The sequence below is a fragment of the Mugil cephalus genome, chromosome 18 (assembly GCF_022458985.1).
Source record: "Mugil cephalus isolate CIBA_MC_2020 chromosome 18, CIBA_Mcephalus_1.1, whole genome shotgun sequence".
Classification (NCBI taxonomy): Eukaryota; Metazoa; Chordata; class Actinopteri; order Mugiliformes; family Mugilidae; genus Mugil; species Mugil cephalus.
In genome coordinates this window covers 3,524,975-3,545,228 of record NC_061787.1, presented here as the reverse complement: position 1 = coordinate 3,545,228, position 20,254 = coordinate 3,524,975, and the positions used below count along the sequence as shown (strand labels likewise).

Here is a 20,254-nt window from a genome sequence, read left to right as displayed (position 1 = left end):
GCTTTCCCTTCATCCATCATTCCCTCATGCCTTCATGCCTTGAGAACATAAACATTTAAATATGTTGGTTCACATTAATGACTCCACATGAAATAACTTACATTACAGAGTTACACATCAGGACCATTTGATCAACAGCAGAATGTGGAAATACAGGAATGTGTAGATGGACCAGACTTAATAACCTTTTTAGAACCTTTTAGAATTTCATTCATTCATTTTCTGTAACAGGCCCCAAAAAGGAAAGGAGAACCCAGAGAGTCATCAGTGGTAACCACCACACCAAATCAGAACTTGTTTCACTGAATGGTTCTTCAGATATTTGTTGCTCTATGTTGGTGACTGTTGTCTTTCAGAGCAGGTTCCCATGACTCATGACTTCCTCTGCAGCTGTTTTCAAAAAACAGATCAATTCATTTTTCTTGATGTTTCAGATACTGACGTGTCCTGTGATATCGAGAAGAGCTGCATCTTACCGTGTAGTTTCCAGAAAGACCCTGAAGTAGTCATCAAGTGGACTAAGCTGACAGAAGGACTCCCTCGTGTTCATTCATTTTCCAAGAACCAAGACCAGCTTGAAGACCAGGACCAGAACTTCAGAAACAGGACGTCACTGTTCAAGGATCAGATCCCCAAAGGAAACGCCTCACTGCTGCTGACAGGAGTCAAGGATGAGGACAAGGGACAATACCTGTGTTACACAAGGACAACCAGTGGAATCAAGAAGTCAATCGTCAACCTGAATATGAACAGTATGAGAGACAAAGATACAAAGAAAATACAGAACTTAGAAGCAAATAACAAAAGTTAGATCTAAAAACATGTAATGTGTGTGCGGTGTTAAAATAATCACTGAGACCTAAAAGTTAAAGTAGCAAAGTTAGGACCTCATGAACTAAGACTGTCTGATTATTGAATCTATCTTGAATCATCCAGAGACTGTTTTTCTTTTTCAGATATTCCACTCATAGTTGGAGTCACCATCGCAGTAGCAGCAGTTGTAGGAGTAGTAGTCGCCTACAGATACCGTAAAAAGATAAAAGGTAAAGCAACATTCTGCCTCAATTTGTATTGTTTGTTACATTTTGTTTGTATTGATGATTTCTTTTCTAAAGATTCCTGTTTAAAGTGACAAGGTCGACAAACCCACAACAGTCCAATATGTAAGTAAATGTGTAAAATTCTCTGCTGCTCTGAATGAACCACACCACATAAGTTACCGTGTTAAAGGAGAATATTGTTGTCATGAAGTTACAACTAATGTTCTAACATGTGTTTCCTCCAGTGATTTTATCTAATTATCTGCTGTAGTTTATTTAGTGAATGAATGAATCAGTTTAACTCCAGCTTTCAATGAACCACTGTCTCAGCTACAAAGATGATTTGAGTCACAGTGTGAGAGTCAGACTGACTGGAAGCAGAGTTCAACTACATCCATGATATGAAAACACTCAACTCACTGAAATGAGGAGAAAACAGAAAATCACACGAAGGAATCATGATTGATGAGATGGTTTCATTTCATCTGTAGACGTTGATCTTTATCGTTAATATTTGTGTTTGATGCTGATTTTATCCTTTTGTCATTGAGCAGAACGACTGAGGGAACAGTGGGTGAGGCTTGAAATGGATAAGAGGTCACATCTGGATCCAACCAACAAGTCAACAACTCCTCTCTGCTTCATCCTGACTCTGATCAAACTGACCAGATTTATCGTGAATATTTTATCTGAAGACTCCATTGATCTGATCAGTCCTGTGTTTGTATTAAATGACCTGGAGAAATTCATCACAAATGGACTAACTGGAAAAACAAGGACTCTGAACTCTGGACTACAGAATTAAATGATACTTAAGAAACTGGAACCTGAACTCATCAGACTAAGACTTTAATGATCCATGAGGGAAAATACTTAATCACCGGAGCTTCTTTGCACATAAAAGTAAATACTCATAAAAAACACAAAAAGATAAAATAAAACTAGATAAAATTAAATAAAATAAAAATAAGAATTATCTAGCAAAATAAAATAAAATAATTTACAGAATTAGTCTTGGAAACAAATATACAAAAGTAGTTGGCAAAACAGTGTCCAGGGTGATGTGGTTGTTTGGCCAGTTGCATAGCAACAGCGACATGGATCGTGTCATCGCATGGTGTTTCCTTGTTGCTGAGGGAGGGATGTAAACGCCAACAGAGTGTGTTCGCCCGTAGAGTCTGAATCTGGTCTCAGACGTACTGTGGTCGTACAGACGGCACCAACGACCCGAACCTCCTTCTCTGCTCCTCCACCTCCAACTCCAGCACCTGGTAACAGCTGCTGCAGCTACAGATGCTGAGCAGAGGAGCTGGATGGACTGAGCTTTAATGTCTGTGTGCTTTTAATAATTTAACTGTTTAGCTGCCACAGTCCATATTTTTTTTAGATGTTTTTAATTCTTGTCTCTTTTAAAAAGGGTCTGTTATAGTTGGTTTGAGTGGTTATAGTTTATCTGAAAGTTAATGTTGTTGGGAAACGTCTACAGAGTTTAAGATCTTATGTCTTTAGGTCAAAACAAATATGAAAATGTAAAATAAAATAAAATAAAATAAAATGTAATCCCAATCCTATAAGAATACTGTGTTTATACAGTTATATTGTATTTTTATTGTTTAAGAAATGATCCAGGTTCAAGTTTCTGTCCAGCGGGGGGCGCTGTAACAATATCTTTCATCCATTTACACATCTGGTTGAAGTGAGACATTGATCTGAGTTCTTAGTCTTTGCAACGACAGAGCTCATGTTTTAGTCATGAAGACACAGAGCAACACTGTGGATTAATGAAGAGTCTGTAATTTGATTATTATGTGTATTTAAGTTTAAATTGTTGAGTGTAAGAAAATAAAGGAAATGTCCTGAGTGATTTTTTAAAGGTTCGTCCATCCTGGTCATTTCACTGAGTAGTTGACAGTTATACAAATGTTTTAAACCCACAGAGTTTCATCAGATTAATAATTCAATTTCTTCTTCCGTTTTCTATGAAACCTTTAATCAAACTATAGTTTTTCATCCTTTGAAACCTGTTGTTTCTTCTGTGTTTTTAAATAAAACTGACTGCATCACATTTACGTGATTAAATCTGTGTATAAAAAAGAACAGGACTAACATTCCAGTCTTATGTCACAGAATATGTTTTGGAAACTTTCCTTGAAAAGAAAGACGACCCTGAAGAAGGGGTTGAACATTTTTTCGACTAAAGGACATGGATGGATCGGTCTGTAAACGTGACCACAGAGTCTCCCCTGTACACCAGGCCAGGGTGGAAGAAGCATCAGAGCAAGGGTAGACAGAGCCTGTATCAGTGGGACCCAGAGACCTCCAAACTATACAAAAGATGACAAAGGAGGAAGGATACCAACACCTGCTGCAAGGGTGGAAAGGAGATTTGTAAAGTTCACATCCCTCTGCTGCAGTTCCTGTGCATTGGAGTGAACTGAACTCACACACAGGTATGAACTACAGGATTACTCAGGATTGAGGGGGTCCAGATGGTTTCTGTGTAGATTTCTGGAGAGAGGAGAGAGTGTGAAAACAACAGAAACAAGGTGCCTGTCTATCTTCTCTACAACCGGTGCTTAAACAAAACTTACACTGGAGGCTTCAACCCATTAACTAGTGCAACAACAGTGTCAACGAGGTGAGTGCAGAGTGTATAGGGTACCCCAGCCCTATCTAGACTCTACCTTCCCACCACAAACCTTTATCGAACAACAGCAAGGTGAACAAATGAGGGGTCTTACTGCATAATATACTTCAATATCTTTTATTTATTTACTTATTTCGAGTGAGTGAGTAAAACATTTTACAACAAAATGATCAGCATATACAAGGATCTAATAATGAATTACTATTTTCAGCAGAAGACATTCAGGTTAAATATTCAAATCTGTTCATGTAGGCTCCAACAGGACTGGGTGGAAGGAAACTTATTTCACCCCCATTTCTCATCATGACTAATCACAATGAACATTTAACAAACAGGCCTATACCAGATTATAATGAACTCATTCCACAGTATTTACATTATATAACCAAAATATGTGTGAGGAATAGAACCATGTGCACTGACTAGGAGGTAACCATTAACTTAAATCATAATAGTAATTACATATCAACCATGGTAAGAAACAACAATACCAGAAAGATACACAGGAACAACAAGCACAGATGGACAGAATATCGATGTAACACAAGTATTAAGACACACTCTCTTTATACTGTGACCAGACCACATGTTTATATAAAAGTTTACACCTATGGATGTTTTGACCAAAGTTTCACTCCATACACAGACACACAAAAACTTTTGGAGTCGGTGCTGTTGTGTGAATGTTTGTGTGTGAATGTGTTCATGTGACTGTGAAGAGGCCACTTTCAGTTTAGTCACTGGATTAAAAAAAATGTATATCTAGGTTTAGTTCATAGAGCAGGACATAAATAATAATAATAATAATTCTGTAAATAGACACAAAACATAAAGTGTTTATTTTATTGTACATTAAATTACATTGTTCTGTGTGGCCATTTTTTCAGTATTTAGAAAAGTGTCATTCACAGCAGTTAAAATATTTCAACAGCAACAGAGGCAGCATATCCGGCCTTTTCAGCATTTCAGAGGAGAAGTGTAATATAACAGCAAACACCCATGGAAATATATTTTAAGATTATATCCAAAACATTAGCTGAAACATGATGCCATGAGTCATAAACAGGTTAACTCAGATTAATGCAGTGACTGTAACGGAACAGGATTGACTTGTTCCAACTTGTACAATGAAGGATTGGAGCAAATATTCCAGACTGCTTCCCAAGACAAGACAAGACAAGACAGGGATAAGCTACTTTCCCAGATAAAACAAATGTTGTGGGAGTAAAAGTACAGCAGCTATAATATGCAGAACTGGGAGCTGCTGAGTTGTTGATTAGACTGAGAAAATGAAAGATAAAAGGTCAGAGATACAGACGAAACAGAAACACACTGATCTCTTTATAACAAACTTTACCTGATGTTTCAGAGACTGAGGTGTCCTGTGTTTTCATGGAAAGATGCATTTTACCGTGCAGCTTCACGTTGGGCTCTGAAACAATCATGCACTGGTTTCTGGTGAAAGCTGGAAACCTTCAAGTCCATTCAACAACCAAGACCAGCTGGGACTACAGGACCAGAACTTCAGAGGCAGGACGTCACTGTTCAAGGATCAGATCTCCAGAGGAAACGCCTCACTGCTGCTGACACTTCCAGTCCAGAAGGTGGCGCTGTTTCCTCCTCATTCATTCAGTCTGTTAAACATGTCAGTGTTCACATAGGACACTACAGTTTTAGTACAACTCATTATTAACCCTTTTATTTTTTTATGAATACATTTTTAATCCCAGGAACATTTAAAGTGTTTTTACCTTTAGAAACCTGCTCTCTGCTCTTCCTCCATGTCTTTAAATAACAGCTCTGATGGTTAAATGTCAAACTTTTGTTCCAGATCAGCAGCACAAAGAATCAGTGTCAAAATAAAGTTGTGGAGTTTTGACTCGTCAAGATTATCAATAATATTTAAGAATCTGAAAAGTAACTGAATCTGCCTGTTTTCAAGTAAAAAGAATAAATTAGAATAAAATGTGATTGATGAAGCAGTACTGAAGGAGTCGTACTGCAAAATATACTTCAGTATAGTACTTGAGTAAATGTATTTGGTGAGTTTGTTCCACTGCAGCCAAATAAATGTTTCTAACTAATCTGACTTCTTCCAGTGTGTTTATTGGTGCTGACTTACTTTCATTTCAGCATCTAAGAAGTTACTTCCTGTTTTTCACTCAGTTGTAATCTGATGCTGCAGAGATAAACACCAGCCTTAAGGAAACTAAGCTTCTTCTCTATGTTTCAGTCCACTGCTTCTTCATCGTACTTTTATTAAATATAACACGAGGATGATCGGGATCAACTGCTCCGTGTCTCTGGTGACTTTCCTGTGGATGATGATTCTTGTAAGAGGAGGTGAGTGTCTTTACGAAGACAGGAAATGTCTTTACAAGAAAACATGTGATGTATCACGTATGGGGTGTAGCCGAACCCGTATTCACTTTTAAAATGATTTGTATTCGAAAACAAACAAGCAAAAAAAAAAAAAAAAAAAAACATCATATGAAAATGTTGCCTTTCCTCATGTGACCATGGTGAATGTTTGTGTGTCTCCTCGTAAGCATGAGTGGCATTTGTGGGTTCCAGTGAAATAGAAAGTCTGACTGACACTGATCAAATCTGTTGGGACAAAACAGGAAAACTTCAGAACTACAGAACTACATCACTATTTTTGTAAAATCTATATGTATATATATATATATATATATTTTATCTTAATCAGTTGCGAAGGCAGTTTATAACTTTTGCGAAGCAGAGTTTAATCTGGAGTTTATTCTATTATTACGTTACATTAGTTGTGACACGTTCTCTCATGTCAGCAAATATCGATACCTCCTATAGCAGGTCTGTATGCTCTAAAATCTAATCTAAGATCAAACTATCGCAATTTTGATACTTCGGTCATTAGAGGTAATGTAGTAACACAGTGGAAAGTAGCTTCCTTGTTAGTTCTCCTCATGGATTAGGGCAACACAATAAAAAGGGAGTGGCTGCTGCAGCAAAAAAAAAAAAAAAAAAAAAAAAAAAAAAAACTTGCTTAAGTTTTGTGTGGCAGCATTTTACAGTCAGTGCTGCAGATAACTTCATTTTGTATAGCACTTTGGTCAACCTCAGTTGTTTTTAAATGTGCTTTATAAATAAATTTGATTGATCGATTGATAAAACCAGACTGATTTAATGTAATGTGTGTAAAAGTTAAATCAGCAGAGGATGAAATGTCAAACATCTGTCAACTACTGTAATGTACCGCCACATGCACTTGAAGCATCCGACCCTGGTACTGTCCACCAACCCCCCCACAAGAACCAAATCATCACCACAGTCAGGTTCTGCCCCTTCAAGTCAGTACAAATCAGCAGTTAATGGAAACCATCAAGGAGTATTGTATATATGGTACATACATAATTGTAATAGCCATTCATTCATGAATGAATTATAATGGCTAATTAAAGAATACTTTCTACACTTACATATTCTAAATTAGAAGAGTAACTCATAAAAACACTGGATTTTTACACCTATTTTTGGATGCTTGAATAGATGTTAAAATGAGGAAACACAGACTCTGTAGAGATCAAACAGCCTGAATATCCAGGTCCCAGAGCCCTGTTACACATCAGGACCATTTGATCAACAGCAGAATGTGGAAATACAGGAATGTGTAGATGGACCAGACTTAATAACCTTTTTAAAACACAGGGTCCTTATGCACAAATCCAGGTTTACACAGTAACAGCAGCTCATTTAATCGATACTTGGTTCAAATTAGAATTTCATTCATTCATTTTCTGTAACTGGCACCAAAAAGAAAAGGAGAACCCAGAGAGTCATCAGTGGTAACCACCACACCAAATCAGAACTTGTTTCACTGAATGGTTCTTCAGATATTTTGTGTTGTCTTTTAAAGCAGGTTCCCATGACTCATGACTTCCTCTGCAGCTGCTTTCTAAAACCAGATCAATTCATTTTTCTTGACGTTTCAGATACGGACGTGCCCTGTGTTGTCGAGGAAAGCTGCATCTTACCGTGCAGTTTCCAGGAAGGCCCTGAAGTATTCATCCAGTGGATTAAGATGACAGACGAACTCCCTCGTGTTCATTCATTTTACAACAACCAAGACCAGCTTCAAGACCAGGACCAGGACTTCAGAAACAGGACGTCACTGTTCAAGGATCAGATCCCCAAAGGAAACGCCTCACTGCTGCTGACAGGAGTGAGGGATGAGGACAAGGGAAGATACCAGTGTTACACGAGGACAACCAGTGGAATCAACAAGTCAATCATCAAACTGGAAGTCAAAGGTATGAGAGACAAAGAAAAATCTAAATCAGGTTTTTCATTCACTCAGTACTAGTTAGTAGAATCTGTTCATAGTTGGTTTTGATCAGTTGGATTTGTTGACAGAGGAATAGATAGATGGTTGAAGAAAAGTTATGAGATATATAAAAAAGGGTGTTTTTCAGTGTTTATTTTAAATGTAAGATAAAATTTAATGTTAGATCCTCATGAACCGAGACTGTTTGTTTGTCTGTTTGTTGTTTCTTGAATTCTCCAGAGACAATTCACTGACCTGTTTTTCTTTTTCAGATAATTCAGTCTCAGTTGAATACATCATAATTGGAGTAGTCGCGGCAGTGGTCATATGCTTATTAATATGCATGTGCACATACATGCGCAATTGCATATGCATATGCTGTCGAGGGAATGGGTAAAATGACATTCTGCTTTGATTTTTGAATTAATTGTATTGTTGTTTGTATTAATTATTTATCTTCTAAACATTTCTCTTTGCTTCATCAAGGAGTGAACGCTTGTTAATCGTAAATGTAAGTAAATCTATACAATTCTCTGCTGCTCTGAATGAACCACAATATATAAGTTACCATGTTAAAGGAGAATATTGTTGCCATTTCATCTGTAGACGCTAATATTTGTTGTTGATGCTGATATTTTTGCATTTTCATTTACCAGCGTCGTCGATGAAAACATCATCTCCTCCAAACAGTGACAATCAACAACAGCTGAATGAAGAATGAACTGACTCTGATCACACTGATCTGTCCTGTGATCAATGAAGGACATTTAAGACAACGACTTTTCTACACTTTATTAATTCCTGCTGATTCCAGGTTTGCTCCCTGTAATGACTGAGGCTACTTCATCAGATCTAAGGCGACTAGTCAGTGAGCTCACCTGGTAACAGCTGCTGCAGCTACAGAGGATGAGCAGAGGAGTTTATCTGATAATTAATGTTACTGGGAAACTTCTACAGAGTTTGAGATCTTATTCAGGTCAAAATACAAATACAAAAATGCAAACCCCAATCCTATAAGAATACTGTGTTTACACAGTTTTATTGTATTTTTATTGTTTAAGAAATTATCCAGGTTCAAGTTTCTGTCCAGCAGGGGGCGCTGTAACACCATCTTTCATTCATTTACACATCTGGTTAAAGTGAGACATTGATCTCAGTTCTTAGTCTGTGCAGCTCCTTCTAAATAAACTACAGAGCTCATGTTTTAGTCATGAAGACACAGAGCAACACTGTGGATTAATGAAGAGTCTGTAATTTGATTATTATGTCTGTTTCAGTTTAAATTGTTGAGTGTGAGAAAATAAAGGAAATGTCCTGAGTGATTCTTTAAAGGTTCGTCCATCCTGGTCATTTCACTGAGTAGCTGACAGTTGACAAATGTTTTATTGTTTTAAACCCACCAGGTGATTTTAACAGAGTTTCATCAAATGATTTAATTTCTTCTTCAGTTTTCTGTGAAACCTTTAATCAAACTGTAGTTTTTCATCCTTTGAAACCTTTTGTTTCTTCTTCTGTGTTGTGTGGCTTCAAATCAAACTGACTGCAGGTCTGTGTGCAGTGGCGTCATTTCAGTTCTGGACAAGGTATGGTAAGGATCACCCCCTCCTATGAGGTCCGGGGGTTTCCCCCTGCGGGTTTATTATTTATTTATTTATTTATTTATTTTTGGGGGCATCGTAAATGTTAATGCAGCAATCTGTTGCGATTTCAGAGCAAAATTGACGCGACCTGGCACGGATGCCGTGCCAAAAGGAGGAAGCAGACGGTTTAAATGTTTGCCAAGCAAATATTTAATTTATTAAAGTAATCTAAGAACTAAACAGAACATACAACAAAGGAATAAATGTGAGGCGTGGCAATCAGTCGTGTCATGCTGTTGTAGATGGAAAATGTGCTGCAAGTGTGTTGCATGGAGCAAAACTTAACAAAAAAGTAATGCCGACGGAACCAGTGTGGAAGTGTGGTTACCATCGTCGGTCAGAGAGAGTTAGAACAGGACTGAGTACGTCCCGGTTCGCTGCAAAAGTGCCGGTACACCAGGGGTTAAAATCTAGAAGTGCCAGGAGCGTACTCGTTTCATACATTTTCAACCAAAGTCAAACGACGCCGCTGTGTGTGTTTGATCTTAAAGTTAAATCACATTCATGTGGTTAATCTGTGTATGAAAAAGAACAGGATTAACATTCCAGTCGTATCTCACAGAATATGTTTTGGAAACTTTTTTTGAAAAAAAAAAAAAAAAAAAAAAAAAAAAACTGTTTCCTGTGTCTGTTGATTGTAAAGACACCAGGACCTTTTTTATGTATTTATTTAGGATTTTTATTTTTTATTCTAATTTTGTTTTGTTTCAATTCCAGTTTAATCTGCGGGTTTATTTTTACTTTATCTGTAAAATAAAATTTCTCGAGCTCTGACAACAAATTATCTGTGTCTCCAGATTCAGTCCAGCAGGGGGCGCTGTTACCTCCTCATTCATTCAGTCTGTTAAACATGTCAGTGTTCACATAGGACACTACAGTTTTAGTACAACTCATTATTAACCCTTTCATCGTTTTATGAATACATTTTTAATCTCAGAAACATTTAAAGTGTTTTTACCTTTAGAAACCTGCTCTCTGCTCTTCCTCCATGTCTTTAAATAACAGCTCTGATGGTTAAATGTCAAACATTTGTTCCAGATCAGCAGCACAAAGAATTAATGACAAAATAAAGTTGTGGAGTTTTGACGTGTCAAGATTATTTTCCTTTATTATATTTAGGGATCCGAAAAGTAAGTGAAGCTGCCTGGTTTCAAGTAATAACAATAAATTAGAATAAAATGTGATTGATGAAGCAGTACTGAAGGAGTCGTACTGCAAAATATACTTCAGTATAGTACTTAAGTAAATGTATTTGGTGAGTTTGTTCCATTGCAACCAAATAAATGTTTCTAACTAATCTGACTTCTTCCAGTGTGTTTATTGGTGTTGACTTACTTTCATTTCAGCATCTAAGAAGAAGTTACTTCCCACTTTTCACTCAGTTAGAATCTGATGCTGCAGAGATAAACACCAGCCTTGAGGAAACTAAGCTTCTTCTCTATGTTTCAGTCCACTGCTTCATCATCGTGCTTTTATTAAATATAACATGAGGATGATCAGGATCAACTGCTCCGTGTCTCTGGTGACTTTCCTGTGGATGATGATTCTTGTCAGAGCAGGTGAGTGTCTTTATAAAGACGGGAAATCTCTTTAAAACAAAACATCACGAAGGAGTATAGCTGGTATTCAGTTTTGAAATTATTTTTATTCGAGAACAAACAAAAAAAACATATCAAAAAGCTGCCTCTCCCCCTGTGACCGTGGTGAATATTTGTGCGTCAGCCCCGACAGACGTGAAACAGAATCAACGCAACAACAGAAGAGAAGCTGTCTGGACTAAACAGGACTTAACTGCATCATTATTGTTGTAATATATATGTTGCAGAGGCAGTTTATAACTTTTGCAAAGTGGAGTTTGATCTGGAGATTATTCCTTTATGTTACATTAGTACTGACACGTCGTCAGTCACGTTCTCTCATGGCAGCAAATATCGATACCTCCCATAGCAGGTCTATATGCTCTAAAAGCTTCGGTCATTCGAGGTAATGTAGTAACACAGTGGAAATGAACTACTGAGTCATAACAACAAACACCTCAGGTTAAACCACAACACAGGAGGACAGACGAGTCAGAATTAACATGCTACATACGTTAGCTTCCTTGGATGGATTTGGGCAACAAAATAAAAAGGTTGTGGCTGCTGAGTCATCTCTTAGTGCAACCAGCCAAAAACTTTACAAGTTGTGTATGGCAACATTTTACAGTCAGTGCTGCAGATAAAACCAGACTGATATACACACAGAACCAAATCATCACCACAGTCAGGTTCTGCCCCTTCAAGTCAGTATAAATCAGCAGTTAATGGAAACCATCAAGGAGTATTGTATATACTGTACATACATAATTATTATAATGGGTAATTATTATAGCTATTATATAATTCATTAATGAATGAATTATAATGGCTAATTAAAGAATACTTTCTACACTAACATATTCTAAATTAGAAGACTAACTCATAAAAACACTAGATTTTTACACTATTTTTTATTATTTTTTTAAATTCTAATACAAATACTGGATGCTTAAATAGATGTTAAAATGAGAAGACACAGATTCTGTAGAGATCAAACAGCCTGAATATCCTTGGCCCAGAGCCCTGTTACACATCAGGACCATTTGATCAACAGCAGAATGTGGAAATACAGGAATGTGTAGATGGACCAGACTTAAACACCTTTTTAAAAACACAGGGTCCTTATGCACAAATCCAGGTTTACACAGTAACAGCAGCTCATTTAATCAATACTTGGTTCACATAATCAAATCAGAATTTCAGTCATTCATTTTCTGTAACTGGCCCCAAAAAGGAAAGGAGAACCCAGAGAGTCATCAGTGGTAACCACCACACCAAATCAGAACTTGTTTCACTGAATGGTTCTTCAGATATTTGTTGCTCTACGTTGGTGACCGTTGTCTTTTAGAGCAGGTTCCCATGACTCATGACTTCCTATGCAGCTTCTTTCTAAAACCAGATCATTTTTCTTGATGTTTCAGATACGGACGTGTCCTGTGATGTCGAGGAAAGCTGCATGTTACCGTGTAGTTTCCAGGAAGACCCTGAAGTAGTCATCAAGTGGACTAAGCTGACAGAAGGACTCCCTTGTGTTCATTCATTTTCCAAGAACCAAGACCAGCTTGGAGACCAGGACCAGAACTTCAGAAACAGGACATCACTGTTCAAGGATCAGATCTCCAGAGGAGACGCCTCACTGCTGCTGACAGGAGTCAAGGATGAGGACTGGGGACAATATCAGTGTTATACGAGGACAACCAGTGGATTTGAGAGGTCAATCATCAACCTGAATTTGAGAGACAAAGGTAAATCTGATTTTTCCCACTCACTCAGTACTAGTTAGTAGAATCTGTTCATAGTTGGTTTTGATCAGTTAGATTTGTTGACAGATGAATAGATAGATGGTTGAAGAAAAGTTAGGGATAAAAATGTGTTTTTGTTAACTTTTGAGAAGCAGAGTTTAATCTGGCGATTATTCCTTTACGTTACATTAGTGCTGAGACGTCTGTGGTCACGTTCTCTCATGTCAGCAAATATTGATACCACGTCTTTATGCTCTAAAATCGATTCTCAAATCAAAATATCGATACTTTTCATACTTCAGTCATTTGAGGTGATGTAGTAACACAATGGAAAGTAAGTGAACTATTGAGTTGTGCAAACAAACACCTCAGGTTAAACCACATCACAGAATACGAGACATTTATGATGAGGGCAGAATTAAGATGCAAGTTTTCATTTTATTGTAGTTCTTTATAGTTAAACAATCTTTGAAACTGACATTTATTTAGGCTTTCCCTCCATCCATCATTCCCTCATGCCTTCTTTTCAATGAAAAGATGTTATCGATTTGTTTTCAGGTACACGTCTAAATAACAGACCCATTATCAGCCAAAATGTATCATATTTTTTGCTCTACATTGGTGACCATTGTCTTTTAGAGCAGGTTCCCATGACTCATGACTTCCTCTGCAGCTGTTTTCTAAAACCAGATCAATTCATTTTTCTTGATGTTTCAGATACTGACGTGACCTGTTATTTTTTAATTGGAAACTGCATGTTACCGTGTAGTTTCCAGGAAGACCCTGAAGTATTCATCCAGTGGACTAAGCTGACAGCAGGACGCCCTCGTGTTCATTCATTTTCCAACAATCAGGCGAGTGAATGAAACATTTTACAACACAAATGATCAGCATATAGTAGAATCTAATAATGGATGATTACTTTCAGCAGAAGACCTGCAGGTTCAGTATTCAAATTCATTGATTTTCACTCAGAAAGGAGTGGGTAGAAGAAAAGGTAGTTAATTCCATCCACCATTTCTCATCATCACTAAACACAACAGAACAAACAGGCCTATACCAGATTATAATGAACTCATTCCACAGTATTTACGTTATATAACCAAAAAAATATGTGAGGAATAGAACCATGTGCACTAAGAGTTAACCGTTAACTTAAATAATAAATCAAAAATGATAATAGAAACTATAATACCACAAATGGTAAAGAACAGCGCACACCAGCAATGGTAAGAAACAACTGTACCAGAAAGGTAATGGACACAAAATGGTGAGGAACAACAAGCACAGATGGTCAGAATATTGATGTAACACAAGTAAGACACACTTTCTTTATGTTGTGACCAGACCACGTGTTTATAACATTAATTGTGTATTAGTAACTGTTTCCTCACACTTGAAATATGTGAAGTATGGAAGTACAGAGGAGCAGTATAAAGTACGAAGTGACTTTTCATCAAATTTATTTCATATTTCATCATAGTTTCACATCGTAACTGAAAGGCTTGTGGAGCTTTTTACTATATAGACACACACATAGTTGTTGCGTAAATGGTAAATATATCTGGTTAGTTTGTTCCACTGCAACCAAGTAAATGTTTCTAATTTGCCTTCGTCCAGTGTGTGTATTGGTGTTGACTTACTTTCATTTTAACATTTAAAAAGAATTTACTTCCTGCTTTTCTGGTTTTCGCTCAGTCGTGCGTCGACGCTGCACGGATAAACACTCAGCTCCCGCTCTTTGTTTCAGTCCACTGCTTCTTCATGGTACTTTTATTAAATATAACATGAGGATGATCAGGATCAACTGCTCCATGTCTCTGGTGACTTTCCTGTGGATGATGATTCTTGTCAGAGCAGGTGAGTGTCTTTATAAAGACGGGAAATCTCTTTAAAACAAAACATCACGAAGGAGTGTAGCTGGTATTCAGTTTTGAAATTATTTTTATTCGAGAACAAACAAAAAAAAAGTATCAAAAAGCTGCCTCTCCCCCTGTGACCGTGGTGAATATTTGTGCGTCAGCCCCGACAGACGTGAATCAGAATCAACGCAACAACAGAAGAGAAGCTGTCTGGACTAAACAGGACTTAACTGCATCGTTACTGTTGTAATATATATGGGGCGGAGGCAGTTTATAACTTTTGAGAAGCGGAGTTTGATCTGGAGATTATTCCTTTATGTTTCATTAGTATTGAGACGTCTTCAGTCACATTCTCTCATGTCAGCAAATACCTCCCATAGCAGGTCTTTATGCTCTAAAATCTTCTGTCATTCCAGGTAATGTAGTAACACAGTGGAAACTGAACTACTGAGTCATAACAACAAACACCTCAGGTTAAACCACAACACAGGAGGACAGACGAGTCAGAATTAACACGCTACATACGTTAGCTTCCTTGGATGGATTTGGGCAACAAAATAAAAAGGTTGTGGCTGCTGAGTCATCTCTTAGTGCCCCCAAGCCAAAAACTTTACAAGTTGTGTGTGGCAGCATTTTACAGTCAGTGCTGCAGATAAAACCAGACTGATATACACACAGAACCAAATCATCACCACAGTCAGGTTCTGCCCCTTCAAGTCAGTATAAATCACCTATATTAGCATCATTTAATGGAAACCCTCAAGGAGTATTGTATATACTCTACATATATAATTATTATAATGGGTAATTATAATAGCTATTATATAATTCATTAATGAATAAATTATAATGGCTAATTAAAGAATATTTTTACACTTACATATTCTAAATTACAAGAGTAACTCATAAAAACACTGGATTTTTACACCTTTTTTTTTTTTTTTTTTTAATTCTAATTCAAATAGTGGATGCTCGAATAGAAGTTAAAATGAGGAAACACAGACTCTGTAGAGATCAAACAGCCTGAATATCCAGGTCCCAGAGCCCTGTTACACATCAGGACCATTTGATCAACAGCAGAATGTGGAAATACAGGAATGTGTAGATGGACCAGACTTAACAACCTTTTTAAAACACAGGGTCCTTATGCACAAATCCAGGTTTACACAGTAACAGCAGCTCATTTAATCGATACTTGGTTCACATAATCAAATTAGAATTTCATTCATTCATTTTCTGTATTAGGCCCCAAAAAGGAAAGGAGAACCCAGAGAGTCATCAGTGGTAACCACCACACCAAATCAGAACTTGTTTCACTGAATGGTTCTTCAGATATTTTGTGTTGTCTTTTAGAGCAGGTTCCCATGACTCATGACTTCCTATGCAGCTTCTTTCTAAAACCAGATCATTTTTCTTGATGTTTCAGATTCTGACGTGACCTGTGTTGTCGAGGAAAGCTGCATCTTACCGTGCAGTTTCCAGAAAGACCCTGAAGTAGTCATCAAGTGGATTAAGCTGACAGACGAACTCCCTCGTGTTCATTCATTTTCCAAGAATCAAGACCAGCTTGGAGACCAGGACCAGGACTTCAGAGGCAGGACGTCACTGTCCAAGGATCAGATCTCCAGAGGAGACGCCTCACTGCTGCTGACAGGAGTCACGTCTGAGGATCAGGGACAATACCAGTGTTATACGAGGACAATCAGTGGAATTGAGAGGTCAATCATCAACCTGAATTTGAGAGACAAAGGTAAATCAGGTTTTTCACACTCACTCAGTACTAGTTAGTAGAATCTGTTCATAGTTGGTTTTGATCAGTTGGATTTGTTGACAGAGGAATAGATAGATGGTTGAAGAACAGTTAGAGATAAAAATGTGTTTTTGTTAAGTTTTGCAAAGCAGAGTTTGATCTGGAGATTATTCCGTTATGTTACAGTCACGTTCTCTCATGTCAGCAAATATTGATATCAGATATTTTTATGCTCTAAAATTGATTCTCAAATCAAAATATCAATACTTTTCATACTTCAGTCATTTTAGGTAATGCAGTGACACAATGAAAGTAAGAGAACTATTGAGTTGTGGAAACAAACACCTCAGGTTAAACCACAACACAGAATACGAGACATTTATGATGAGGACAGAATTAAGATGCAAGTTTTCATTTTATTGTAGTTCTTTATAGTTAAACAATCTTTGAAACTGATGTTTATTTAGGCTTTCCCTCCATCCAACATTCAGAACTGTTTACAGTAAGATATATGAGTCCACAGTAACGACTGCACATGGAATAACTTAAAGAATATATATTACGCTGTGTAAATACAAACAAAATGCATTGCAAATATAAAGAAAAATACCTCTTTGGTCATGAGAGAGTTCCTGAACACATCTTAGACGATGCCTTCAGTGTACAGTTGTTATTTTATCTGTGTAGCACAAAGCAACGAACATTAGTACAACAGTAACAATGAAATAAATGATGTAAATACAATGAAATAAATCCATTACTTCTTGAACACATATGAACTTAGTCTTTTAACATTTTATCATAATTATATAACAACATATATTTATGAATTATTCTTGAACACAAATACAATGACATTTATAGAAACAAAGATGCTGATGGGGAAGAAAACTGTTTTTGACTGTGCTGGAATGGTGGTTTATGTCAAACTTATAGGAAGTAACAGACTATTTACTGGAGAAGATCCAAGAAATAAAAAACATTGAGAAACTGAAAGGTTGGAAAAGATGTTATCGATTTGTTTTCAGGTACACGTCTAAACAACAGACCCATTATCAGCCAGTAGTGGCTTCAGTAGAGGACTCTGTCACTACAGTTGACTAATTAGAACAAATTAGGGACAAATTTATCATATTTGTTGCTCTACGTTGGTGACTGTTGTCTTTTAGAGCAGGTTCCCATGACTCATGACTTCCTATGCAACTGTTTTCTAAAACCAGATCAATTCATTTTTCTTGATGTTTCAGATACTGACGTGACCTGTTATGCAATTGGAAACTGCATGTTACCGTGTAGTTTCCAGGAAGGCCCTGAAGTAGTCATCCAGTGGACTAAGCTGACAGACGAACTCCCTCGTGTTCATTCATTTTCCAACAATCAAGACCAGCTTGGAGACCAGGACCAGAACTTCAGAGGCAGGACGTTACTGTTCAAGGATCAGATCTCCAGAGGAGACGCCTCACTGCTGCTGTCATGGATGAAGGCTGAAGACCGGGGAAAATATGAGTGTTACACGAGGACAACCAGTGGAGTCAAGACGTCAATCATCAACCTGGAAACAGACAGTATGAAAGACAAAGAAAAATCTAAATAAGATTTCATTCACTCAATACTATCAGTTGGATTTGTTGACAGAGGAACAGATGATTTAAGAAACGTTAGAGATAAAAAACATGTTTTCACTGTTTATTTTAAATATAATGTATGTGCTGTGTTGCTATAATAACTGAGAACTTTATAAGATTAAAGTTAAAGTTATGACCTCATGAACTAAGACTGTCTGTTTATTGTAATATCTGTATGACAAAAACTATCTGGAGGCATCCAGAGACAATTCAATGAACTGTTTTTGTTTTTTCAGATAATTCAGTCGCATTTGGATTCATCATATTTGGAATAGTCGTAGCAGTAATCATAGGCATATGCATATGCCTATTCCTATTCTTTTGCATAGCAGTATGCGTATATACATGCAAAGACGAAACCAACTCCTAACAGTCCAATACGTAAGTAAATGTATAAAATTCTCTGCTGCTCTGAATGAACCACACTACATAAGTTACCATGTTAAAGGAGAATATTGTTGCCATGAAGTTACAACTAATGTTCTAACATGTGTTTCCTCCAGTGATTTTATCTAATTATCTGCTGTAGTTTATTTAGTGAATGAATGAATCAGTTTAACTCCAGCTTTCAATGAATCACTGTCTCAGCTACAAAGATGATTTGAGTCACAGTCTGAGAGTCAGACTGACTGGAAGCAGAGTTCAACTACATCCATGATATGAAAACACTCAACTCACTGAAATGAGGAGAAAACAGAAAATCACATGAAGGAATCACGATTGATGAGATGGTTTCATTTCATCTGTAGACGTTGATCTTTATCGTTAATATTTGTGTTTGATGCTGATTTTATCCTTTTGTCATTGAGCAGAACGAGAGAGGAAACAGAGAGAACGGAGGGAAAAGGAACAGAGGGAATGGGAACGGTTTAAACAGTGGCTTGAAATGAGGAATCAACCAACAAGTCAACAACTCCTCTCTGCTTCATCCTGACTCTGATCAAACTGACCAGATTTATCGTGAATATTTTCTCTGAAGACTCCATTGATCTGATCAGTCCTGTGTTTGTATTAAATGACCTGGAGAAATTCATCACATATGGACAAACTGGAGAAACAAGGACTCTGAACTCTGGACTACAGGATTAAATGATACTTAAGAAACTGGCAGCTGAACTCATCAGACTAAGACTTTAATGATCCATGAGGGAAAATACTTTGTCACCAGAGCTTCTTTGGACATAAAAGTAAATATCCATAAAAAACACAAAAAGATAAAATAAAACTAGATAAAATTAAATAAAATAAAAATAAGAATTATCTAGCAAAATAAAATAAAATAATTTACAGAATTAGTCTTAGAAACAAATTTACAAAAGTAGTTGGCAAAACAGTGTCCAGGGTGATGTGGTTGTTTGGCCAGTTGCATAGCAACAGCGACATGGATCGTGTCATCGCATGGTGTTTCCTTGTTGCTGAGGGAGGGATGTAAACGCCAACAGAGTGTGTTCGCCTGTAGAGTCTGAATCTGGTCTCAGACGTACTGTGGTCGTACAGACGGCACCAACGACCCGAACCTCCTTCTCTGCTCCTCCACCTCCAACTCCAGCACCTGGTAACAGCTGCTGCAGCTGCAGATGTTGAGCAGAGGATCTGGATGGACTGAGCTTTAATGTCTGTGTGCTTTTAATAATTTAACTGTTTAGCTGCCACAGTCCATATTTATTTTAGATGTTTTTAACATGAGAGATTTAATTCTTGTCTCTTTTAACAAGGGTCTGTTATAGTTGGTTTGAGTGGTTTTTGAGTTTATCTGAAAGTTAATGTTGTTGGGAAACGTCTACAGAGTTTAAGATCTTATTTAGATCAAAATAAATATAAAAATGTAAAATAAAATAAAATAAAATGTAATCCCAATCCTATAAGAATACTGTGTTTATACAGTTTTATTGTATTTTTATTGTTTAAGAAATGATCCAGGTTCCAGTTTCTGTCCAGCAGGGGGCGCTGTAACAATATCTTTCATTCATTTACACATCTGGTTGAAGTGAAACATTGATCTGAGTTCTTAGTCTGTGCAACGACAGAGCTCATTTTTTAGTCATGAAGACACAGAGCAACACTGTGG

The 20,254-nt window shown here is 37.1% G+C and overlaps 2 protein-coding genes across 4 annotated transcripts in view; both read left to right on the top strand.

The window, feature by feature from the left end:
- LOC124995449 overlaps positions 1-20,254 on the top strand; it is a 756,577-nt gene that overhangs the window by 141,712 nt on the left and 594,611 nt on the right. The window lies entirely within an intron of this gene.
- Positions 11,039-19,490, top strand: LOC124995484 (V-set domain-containing T-cell activation inhibitor 1-like). 3 transcript variants are annotated; one of them, XM_047567886.1, is made up of 5 exons: positions 11,039-11,189; positions 16,238-16,561; positions 17,809-18,126; positions 18,423-18,567; positions 18,999-19,490. In XM_047567886.1, the coding sequence occupies exons 1-4, from the start codon at positions 11,117-11,119 to the stop codon at positions 18,554-18,556; spliced, it is 849 nt and encodes a 282-aa protein (XP_047423842.1). In that variant the 5' UTR covers positions 11,039-11,116; the 3' UTR covers positions 18,557-18,567; positions 18,999-19,490. The 3 variants fall into 3 exon arrangements, 2 of the variants coding, with proteins under 2 accessions (XP_047423842.1, XP_047423841.1); XM_047567885.1 differs by lacking the exon at positions 11,039-11,189 and adding an exon at positions 14,662-14,809; XR_007110708.1 differs by lacking the exons at positions 11,039-11,189; positions 16,238-16,561 and adding an exon at positions 14,662-14,809.